Below are 11101 nucleotides of genomic sequence, written 5' to 3' on the forward strand. Positions count from 1 at the left end.
GAAACGAAGGAAGTATTTTGCAAACGTGAAGAGTGAGGCAGTGAACTTTCCCTTCATGGATGAGATCCAGCAAGTAATCTATGATGAGTGGAAGCATTTAGATAAAAAGATGATATTCAAGAATCGGCTCGCAAAGCTGTATCTTTTTTAAAACTGAGAAGGTGAAGGTTCTGGAGGAGCCTCCTCTAGTGGACGTGGCACTCATGTGCCTTGCCAGACACATAACCCTGCCACTGGATGATGCAGTATCCTGCAGGGACATACTGGTTAGGAGGGTAGATGTAGACCTTAAAAAGATCTACACACTGGCTGACGGAGCATGTAGGCCGTCGATGGCCGCCATTTCAAGGCCATAGAGGTCTGGATGCATGAAGCCGAGGGGGGTGGTGGTGAATGACCTGGGCAAAGCTGAGGTCCTAGCCTTGTTAGCAAATTTGAAGCTAACAGCTTTATTTATGGCCAAAGTATCCATTGACCTGATCAAGATTCTGGCAAAAGTTATGCTAAAGGCAGTAACTGCCAGAAGAGCCCTGTGGCTGAGGCCCTGTGTGGCTGTCCTAGCAGGGATGGTGCAGGATACCATTCGAGGGTCACTACCTGTTTGGGAATAAATTTAGACATGGCCATCGCAAGGGCAACTGGTGGGAAATCGGGATTTACTACACACTTGCCAGGTTATTCAGGTTCCGTTTGTCTCAACAAAGATGCCTCCCAGAAAAGGGGAAACCAGGATGTCTTTGGGAAATGGACCCTCCTGCAGCAAGAAGCCATAGTCACAGTTCCTGAACGGGAGCATTTTTCCAGGGCCTACTCGCCTCTGTTCTTGGTTCAGAAAAAGGTAGGGACCTCAAAAGGTCCATCAAGAAGGATGGAGTCGCTCCAAACAATCCTGAAGGTCCTTCATCTGGGAGACTGGCTATTGTCAGTGGACCTCAGGGATGCCTACTTCCACATACCCGTGGCCCCGTTTTTTACCAGCGGGTTCTTCGGTTCGCAGCAGGACAACTTCACTAACAATTTGTATGCCTGCCCTTTGGGCTGACCGCATCTCCTCGGGTATTCACGAAGATCTTGGTGGCACACCTATGATTGCAGGGAATCTGTAATACACCACTATTTGGATGACACTTTACTTCTAAGCCAAGATAAGGACACCCTCTTGACACACTGGAAGACAACCTTGTTGACGTTGGAGAGCTTTGGTTGGCTGATCAATCAAGAAAAGTCACCTTGTGCTGACTCAATCTCTGGTGTACTTGGGTGCAAACATAGATACTCTGATGGCATCAGTGGCATTACCAAGAGACAAGATGTCCTGTATCCTGAAGACTGTCGGAAGCTCGCAAGAAGGCACACCTGCCAACAATGGACTGCATGCGACTTCTCTGTATAATGATCTCAACCACTCCGATGGTCAAACGGGCTCAATGGAATTTGCACCTCTTCCAAATGGGTCTCCTAGATCAATGGAGATTGGGAAATCTTGGTTGTAAAATCCAGATCACAGCCCAGATGACGGTCAACTTGGACTGGTCGAGGCATCAGAATCTTCAGCACTCATTATTCACAACAAGGTGGCAAATAGTCCAGTCCGATGCTAACAGAACAGGCTGGGGAGCCGTATACCCAAGGTAATTGGACTTTTCAGGCTGCCAATGTAGTTTTCCAATATACTGGCGTTGAGGGCAGCATTCCAGGCCCATCCTATTGAAGCTAGACAATGTGACGACAGTGGCTTACATCCACAGGCAGGGAGGCACTCTCAGCAGTGCTCTCCTGAGAGAGGTGACCCCAATCATGGATTGGGCTCAAGCCAACCTGCATCTGCTAACAGCAGTATATGTGCCTGGTCATCTGAACACTCAAGCAGACTACCTTTCCAGAGCAGACTTGGACAACGAGTGGGCCCTGTCACCACAAATCTTTCGGAGCCTGGGGGCATGGGCCTTTCTTCCAGAGGTGGATCTGTTTGCCTCTGACCAATACCAAACTACCACGGTTCTTGGTCAAGTCCAGTTACCCACGAGTGATGGGGGGTGTCTGCTTTAACAGCGGAATGGAATTTCAAAACGGCATATGCCTTCTCTCCCATCCCGGTGATCCTCCTTTTTTGCGCAGGTTGTGGCAGGTGTCCATTCTGGTGCTAGTACCATACTAGCCAAATCCTCTGCCCCTCTCCATTGAGCATCAAAGAACCATGCCCTCTACCAGTAACGTCGGACCTGCTGATGCAGGGGCCAATCTGCCACCTGGCCCCAGAGAGCCTGAAATTGATGGCCTAGTCTTGAAAGGCGAAGGCTGCTAATTCTGGGTTGCTCAGCCAGAGTCTCGAGTACCCTAATGAAACAGTACCAACAATGCCTATACCGGAATTTGGAACAAGTGTTTGTAATTTGCATACAGACATGACTTTCTGCCATATTTGCCAAGGGTCTGCCACATACTGTAATTTCTCCAGGCGGGATTGGAACTAGGGCTCTGCATAAGTACTTTGAAGGCCCACATGTCTGCTGTCTCAGCTTTCACTGTTTCCCAGTGGGCTGTGTATAAGTTGGTGCTCTCATTCTTCAGAGCGGCCATCCGCCTAAGACCACCAAGGTCTCTAAGATTTCCAAAGCGGGGCTTGCCTTTAATCTCCGATTATTTTATTTTTTTTTTTTATTTTTTTTCCCTCTTTTATCGGACACCTTTGTTTCTCCTGTCTTACTATGGAACCTCTCATTGAAGACCTCCTTTCTCGTGGCAATAACTTCAGCCAAAAGGGTGTCCTGGGGGTTCCTTTCTTCCCGGATAGAGATGATCAGGTCAATGCTGGGTTTTGCCCCAAAGGTAGCCTCCTAGTTTTCATATGACACAAGAAATCAGGCTCCCAATGTTTCTTGCAGAGAACTTTCAGAATCCAAATCCACTCTGTGGGGTCTTTCCTGAAAGCCTATGTGGATGTGATAGTCCAACTTTCTAAGTTTGGCCATCTCTTCGTCATCCCAAATGGTGCTCGGAAGGGCCTGAGGGCTTCTGGTAGGGTGATCGCCTCTTGCTAGTCAAGACAATATTGCTGGCCTACAGGCTGAAGGATTTTCCTGTGTCTGAGGGTGTCGCAGCACATTCCACCAGGGGAGTCTCTACCTCCTGGACAGCGGTGGGACACGTGTCCTTGGAGATGATTTGCAAGGCAGCCACATGGACGTCATACATGCCTTTATGGCACACTATTGCTTGGAGCCAGCAGCTCTGACTACAGTCTCGTTTGGCAGGATTGTTCTGGCTTTTGCCTCCAGTGTAAATTGAAGAGAGAATTTTCAAGCATTGCCCTTCCATGTGTGGCTAGTTAATTCCCAGCTGTGCTGACATGGAGCTGTCAGGAAAACTGAAAATTGACTTCAAATACCATAATATTTTCAAGCTCCATGGCAGCACAGTGCCCGCCCAGTTAAGTAGTATGAGTTACAGACCGCTGAGGTGAGTGAAAAATGTATAGTTAAGTCTGGGGGTGGGCGGGGCCTCACCCAGCTGTGCTGCCATGGAGCTTGTCAGGAAAGGAAAATTACAGTAAGTATTTGAATTGGGCCAACTTACTTTTTCAGGTGTGTTGATTAGCTCCTGCGTCAGCTGGTTTTGCTGTGTGTGTGTTATCATTCACAATTTTCAGTTCTTTGCAGGTAGAGTTGACCTACTGTGCCTTGAAAAAGTACTCGACTCCTTTTTTTTTTTTTTTTTTTTTTTTTTTTCTTTCCACATTTTTGTCATGTTGCAACCAAAAGCGTAAATGTATTTTATGTGATAGACCAATACAAAGTGGCACATAATTGTGGTGGTAAATGGTTTTCAAATATGGCATTGATCAGTGATTTTTAGCAGGACTGAGACATTGCAGCAGACAGCTCGGACACTTTTGGGACCATTGACATTTATACAGAGATCAGAGCTATAAATAGCCACTGATTACTGTATAAATGTCACTGGCAGGGAAGGGGATAACAGGGCAATCAAGGGGTTAAATGTGTTCCCTCATGTTTTCTAAGTGGGGGGGGGGATAGGACTGCCTGGAGTATACACGGATTGCTTCTCTATTCTCTATCTTAGCCCTAGTGCTCCTAAAGCGGCCGACGTACCATGACGGCAATTTGCCCAGGGGAGCCAACCTGCCACAGTATTACTGCGGTGGCTGCCCCTTTTTTAAAGTTGCACGTGGCATTGTCCTGCAAAGGATATACACACAACCATTGATGCTTCCCTTGCCAGCAATCCTTCCCATCTCTAAATTCCCAATGTGGACTGGCATGGGACATCACCTTCCTCTGTCATGTAACAATGCTCAGGCCCAGCAAGTGATTGCTAGACTCAAGCACTGCCACACGAGAGGGAGTGACATGCTCCCCCATGAAAGTAATGTGGGATGTTGCTTGCTGCCATGGAGGAACGAGAGGTGGAACTCTGGCAAGGCATCAGTGGGTCCCTTTTCAAAGATGCTGTCACTTGGCCTCAATTACTCTGCAAGTTTGCCAGTGCATGCGCAATTTAATTTTCATTTCTGGGTATACATACTCATTAAATGGATTATTTAAACAATCAACTTCTATCATTGTCACATGTAAACTGTATATGTTCATTATTTTTCCATACACGTGGCTTGTAAACTGAACCTGGGTGTATCACAAGGTGTGTCCCTTGGGTAAAACCTCACTAATAGCTGACACGTCTGCTGGTTAGATTGATTGTCCTAAACTGCACTTTTAATTTGTGTTCCAGTTGGTAAACCCATCCCTGTGCCCAGGACGAAGAATCCTTCAGAGCAGCAAGTGGATGCGTATCATACTCTCTATATAGACGGTCTGCAGGAGCTGTTTAATGCACACAAAGAGCGCTTTGGTCTACAGCAGACTGATTCTCTGTTGCTGACATGAAAACTATGTGTAATAGAACTACTGGACCAAATAAATTTTTCTTGATGGCATCAGACCGACACACAAACGGAACAGAATTTGATTGAGAGGGATCCACATGCCCCAAATGGACTTGGTAATACAAATGATAAAATGATGACCATATCTCAAGTCTTCCTACTGAGAGAGTCCAGTATTTCAGAGTCCCAGATCAACTGCCAGCTTATTTGAGCTTTTATACGAAAGCAGTGGAAAGAGCAAAGATAATGTCTGATGGGCAGTAGCAACCAGTAGCTTTCTGATTTATTTTGGTCAAATCCATGAAATTTGAATTGGTGGTTCGGCTTTGTTACTGCACTTGCCTTTACTGAACAAGCCGGACTTCGTGTTCTGTAAGCAGAAGTTAAATTGAATGTTTTACAATAAACTGTATCAGCATAATCCTAAAAATTAATCTGTGTGGTGGTGTTTGTTTTTGTTTTTTTTTTCCCTCTCTGAACTTTACTTGAGCAGAGCTAAACCTACATAATTACCTTTTCCCAAAAGAAGGCTAAAGTTGTTATTAAAGTATAGTGTTTACCCCGTAGGAGCAACTGATGTATGGGTCCCCTGATTTTGGGTGACAATGACCCTTCCAGCAATACCACATCTGACATAACTTGCCTAGAGGCCACTGTGTCATCGGAGGGACCCAAGGAAATGGAGAAGATGGGCATCACTTTTTTTGCGGTTGCTGTTGTCTCAGTGAGTGTAAAAGCCAAAAAAATCTTCCTACTACAGCCTTGGTGCAGCAGTACTATCCCACTCTGACAGAGGTGAAAGATGGCAACTCCTGTCCAGGATGCTTCTTTTTCCTCCTTTTGCAGCATACCACCACTTCTGAGACTTGTAGTGCCATATAGTACTTTGCTTAATAGATGCTTTACGTAGGTACTACATTCCCCCATAGTTCCAGCAGCCCATTACATTTATGGGGACTATGGGGCTATTTTGATATGCGTTTCCTTCCTTTTATATATGGGACTATTGTGATATTTTGTGTGTGTGTGTGTGTGTGTATATAAACGTTTTGGGACGCCTGCCTTTACACACATGAACTTTAATGGCATCTCAGTGTTAGTCTGTAAGGTTCAATATTGAGTTGGCCCACCCTTTGCAGCTACAACCGCTTCAACTCTTCTGGGAAGGCTGGCCACAAGGTTTGGGAATGTTTGACCATTCTTCCAGAAGCAAATTTTATGAGATCAGTCACTGATGTGCACGAGAAGTCTCCACTCTAATTCATCCCAAAGGTGTTCCATCAGGTGCAGGCAAGTAAAGGTTCCTCTGCCCCAAACTTGCTCATCCATGTGTTTTTTTTTTTTTTTTTTTTTATAGACCTTGCTTTGTGCACTGGTCCAAATCATTTGGTGGAGGGGGATTATGGTGTGTGGGTTTAAATTTTTTTTTTTTTTTTTTTTTTTTTTCCAGGGGTTGGGCTTGGCCCCTTGGTTTCAGTGAAGGGAACTCTTGAGGCGTCAGCATACCAAGACATTTTGGACAATGTCATGCTCCCAACATTGTGGGAACAGTTTGGGGATGGCCCCTTCCTGTTCCAACATGACTGCACGCCAGTGCACAAAGCAAGGTCCATAAAGACATGGATGAGCAGGTTTGGGGTGGAGGAACTTGATTGGCCTGCACAGAGTTCTGACCTAAACTTGATAGAATACCCTTGAGATGAATTAGAGCAGATACTGCAAGCCGTGCCTTCTTGTCCAACATCAGTGCCTGACCTCACAAATGCGCTTCTGGAACAATGGGCAAACATTCCCATAGATACACCACCCCTAAACCTTGTGTAGCAAAGTCCCGGGCCCCTCAAGACTTAATGGTGACCTCCAGATTTAGGGACAACTGACATCCTTCTGTGTAGCGTGGGTTGAAAGGCATGGTGGGTGTAATGCAAGATGAAAGGGTGAGCGCCAGACACTTAGAATGCAAAAAAGATATAACGTCGCTTAAGCCCCGGACCATTTGGCTGGCCAAATACCAAATAAACAAAAAATGAAAATTTTGAGGAAAAAAAAAAGCATTGTTTTACTTTTTGCTATAATATGCCCCCAAAAATATATATATATCGAAAGTTATAGTGTCTACAAAAATAGGGGATAGTCGTGGCTCCCCCCCCCCCCCCAGTAATGGCGATCAGAGATTTATTTATTATTTGTTTTTAGATCGTCACTACGATATTATGGCGGACAGATTGGACACTTTCCACTATTTTGGGACACTAGGAAGAATGGGGAAATTCTGGGGACTCGCACTCGCAGCGCTCACGCGTGTGCCACATGGGGACAAATTTTAAAGGGACGTACCTGTACGCCCATTTGCCTGTCCGTGACATTCTGTTCGACGTACATGTTCGTGCAGCAGTCGGCAAGTGGTTAAAAATAACTTTAGAAGAGAGGTTTAGGGCCAGGCCACCAATAAGTAGACGCAAGGTTCATTTGCAGACGCTGAGAATTTTTTTTTTTTTTTTTTTTTTTATAGGTAGACAGCTCTACAGGCGAAGGCCTCCAGCCGGACACCACTTCTGTATAGGTAGGACCGTTGTCTCCTATGGAAACAAGCTTGTAGTAGTTACAACAATTGACAACTTTTTGCAACACGAACAGTTCTTAGTTTACCCTACTATCACTAATTGTGGGTCTTCACTCAACGAGCTCCCAGTCTCTCACTAGATTTCAGATCCACTGGATCCCTTGAGCTCTTCCACTGGTAGCACTCAGTATCTTCCTCAAGCATCACACCCCCCCGCTTTCCTGCTGGGTCCCTGGATTGACACTCAGATGCTCTTCAAGATTCACCCTTGCAGACAGTCCCTGCCTTGGCACTCACTGATGCTCCACAAGCGTCACCTATGCTGGGTATCTAACTTGGCGCTTGCTGAAGTTTTCTCACTTCTTTACCGTCCGTGCCTGGTGAGAAGTCTGCTCTGGTGCTGGCCTCAACTTACTCAGAGTAGTCTCTGGTAACAGGGTGGATGGGCCTTTAGTGGCGACTGCTTCCCCTCTACCTCCGACCACAACTGGTTCCCCAGCCGGCAAGACTGTTACTTCTTGTTGGACTACAAGCCTGTAGTCCCAACCCTACGCTGCTTTTCCTGCTTCGGGATAGGCCCTCAGACAGCCTAGCAGCCAGATGTCCCTGGGGAAGGCCCTGGGTTTCTGGCCTAGCAACCTGGGGGAATATGACACACGTCTGCCCAGGCAGCCATCCGGGTGGCACAGAACCCCGATCACCCGACTCCACCCAAATAGGCTCTCCCAGCAGACCAAGGGACATAAGAAAATCCCTGCCTCTTGACTGAGATACCCCTCATAATCTGTCCTTGCTATGCCTTTGTCTTAACCAATGTCACCAGCTACCAGGCCACCTAGTGACAGAAGAGAGAGGTGCAGCAATTCCAGAATTGGGGGGGGGGGGGGGAATCAATTGATCTAATAGGCCAAGGCAACTATTGCCTAGCAACTAAATTTAATAGCAGCCCTGTCTGAACATCAGGGTGCTACACTTGTGGACAGACTGTTATAACTGCAAAGGGTGGGCCAACTATGTTGAACTTTTATGTACTAAGATGCCATTAAAGTTCATGTGCGTATAAAGGCAGGTGTTACAAAACTTTTGGTAATATAGTGTGTGTGTGTGTGTGTATATATAGAAATATAAATTTTAGTCTTATGGTGGTATTGCATGACAGACACTGATTCAAGTCTTTTATACACCGTTTCCCTGGATGGACATTACTTTCCTAGGCTGCAGTCAGTCGGCGTCTCTATATCCTGGGAGGTGGGCAGGCTGTCCTCTGGCCATGGTTGAAGGAACAAGCTGTCACCATTTTTGTCTGGCTCTCTCTTCTCCTTGTGGTGACACTCCTGCTCCGATGCCAGTGAGGGAGACAGGACAGCTGCTGTGGCTGGGGAGCGCTGCAGACCTGGGCTATAAATGTGCATTGTGGTACTTGGCCTTTGGGCCCTATGTGTTTAGGGACGAATGTCCAGGACACAGGTCATTTTATTCAAAATATACGTAAAAAATTAGCACACTCAGTTACAATCCAAAAACGCAAACATTTGTTGTGATAACAAATGAAGAAAAAAAATTATGTGTAGCGCTGACCCCTGACGAGCATGCGCTATGTGTTTTTGAAAGTTAATATTCTTGAAACCACAGTTGGGTTTTGGGGCTAATTTTATTAAATTATGGTTTCAGTGCCAGTCCAGCTGGGTTGCACTGGGTTCTCCTTGGCCACAGGTCTCGCTGTCACTGCCAGCAAGTGTGAGAATGTAGTTTACCTGGGTGTGTTGAATGCCATGTTTCTTTCGGGAACCAGCCCAGTGGGAGTGTTCTCTTGCTGTGCATTCTGGGAGGTGCTATTTAAGTTACTGACATCACGTGCTTCAGGGTTCTGTGCCAGAAGATATCCTCTGTCTGTTTGGTTCTGTTCCTCCTGACCAGCCCCCATGGCCCTCCTGGCTTGGGGTGCAGATCCATGCATTTCCGAGTCTCGGGGCTGGCTAGGCCGAGGCAAAGCAACTGCAGGGACCGGCCTGAATGGATATCTGGGCCTAATGATTCAAAGGTAGTCCGGCGCCGTCTCATCTAAAGAGAGGCCCAGCAACTGGAGAAGCATCCAGGGGAGGACTCTTCAGAAGAAGGCCGTGTGCAAGGCTGGCTTCTCTGAAGGAGCCTGGAGGCTCAGTTGAAGGACACTTCATGGATCTACACTCATACAGTATCGCTGGACTGGCTGAGAGATACTGGGTACCGTATAATAGCTCTTTAAATTTGTCTGTCCCTTAGTTACATCCAAGTCTGTGGCAGAGACTTTGCTCAAGTATTCTACACCCACGTCTGTGGCAGAGACTTTGCTTTACTTAACACCCTACCAGCTGCTAGGCCTAGTGAGAGGAGGTCTATCTGGGGGTTATGAAATCCAGCTGTGAAATGGTTCTCTGGATTTCTTCTATAAGAGACTTTCCATTTTTGCAGTCCAAAGTACCTGAACTTCTTTCTAACCCTCTACCCTAAACTGAGATTTTCTATTTCAAATAAATAACCCAAGGAAAGATTCAGTGTCCGTTTTCCATGTTTCTTTGGGCCATCTACCATGGGAAACCCTAGACGGAGACGAGGTCAAGAAGGTAACGGTAAGCCCAATAAAACCAGCAGCTCTTTTGGGGGTTAGTGCTCTATCTATATAATGTGCAGCGCTTAAAAAACAAAATCAATCTCTATAACACAAAAACATGCATAATCAACAACATTGAAATATTAATGTGAACCCATGTCCACTAGCAGTGTCCATATACAGTATGTGCTTCCCATATGAAAACAGTTCATATACTGTAGGTGACAAAATGCTTCAATCTTCAACTACCAGTGTTCAATCAGATTAGGCGACCCGTCAGATTTCGTAACGGAAGTGACGTTCCGTCACTGCCATTTTTGTACACCCCCGCACTCGGTCACACTAAACCTACAGTCACCAAGCGGACATCTTTTTACACCTACCAAAGTCTTACATTTCACACTCATTTTTACCAGTAACCTGAGCTTATATTGTGAAATACAGTATTTAGAGCTCCATGACACTATTTTGATGATGAATTTTAAAAGCAGCGGCAAGCCTGCTGATCTCGAACGTTTTCTAATCTGACAGTAAAGTAAACTGAGCTTATACTGTGAAATACAGCATTTAGAAGTCCGTGACCCTGTTTTGATGTTGACTAAATGCTATATTTCACAATATAAGCTCAGTTTACTGGTAGAAATAAGTGTGAAATGCATGATTTCGGTGGGTGACTTAAGACTGTAGGATTACTGCTGCTGAGTTGGGGGTGTACCAAGATGGTCGCGAGGGAACGTCACTTCCGTTACAAGATTTGACAGGGCGCCTAACGGAACACCGGCACAATATGCAATATGTGTTTTCTTGTCCGAATCGGAGGAGGAACGCAAACATCATTCTCACCTAGTCAAGAAGTATGGAGAAAGCACAGACGTTTTAACTAAAAAAAGTAATAAAAATGTTATTAAAATCAAAGTGAAAACAAAATGAAAACTAAAGTTATTTTAGGGTGAAGGTCTATTTTAACTGCACAATAAGACTTTTCGGTCATAGATGGTTCGAATCTCAGCTGGTTCGGCAGGGACTGGCGGAGCTTTGAACTATG

At 45.8% G+C, this 11101-nt stretch overlaps 1 protein-coding gene across 3 annotated transcripts in view; it reads left to right on the plus strand.

Annotated features, from left to right (window-relative positions):
- Nucleotides 1-5337, plus strand: part of LOC143988614 (diacylglycerol O-acyltransferase 2-like) — a 77064-nt gene extending 71727 nt beyond the window's left edge. For all 3 annotated transcript variants that reach the window (XM_077488309.1, XM_077488308.1, XM_077488307.1), the window contains one exon: nucleotides 4750-5337. In XM_077488309.1, the coding sequence (XP_077344435.1) occupies nucleotides 4750-4904 (155 nt within the window). In that variant the 3' untranslated portion in view covers nucleotides 4905-5337. The remainder of the gene's footprint in view (nucleotides 1-4749) is intronic.
- Nucleotides 5338-11101: the final 5764 nt, after the last annotated feature.

The sequence above is a fragment of the Lithobates pipiens genome, unplaced genomic scaffold, assembly GCF_037356315.1.
Source record: "Lithobates pipiens isolate NorthernLeopardFrog02 unplaced genomic scaffold, aLitPip1_a1.2 Scaffold_18, whole genome shotgun sequence".
NCBI classification, from domain to species: Eukaryota; Metazoa; Chordata; class Amphibia; order Anura; family Ranidae; genus Lithobates; species Lithobates pipiens.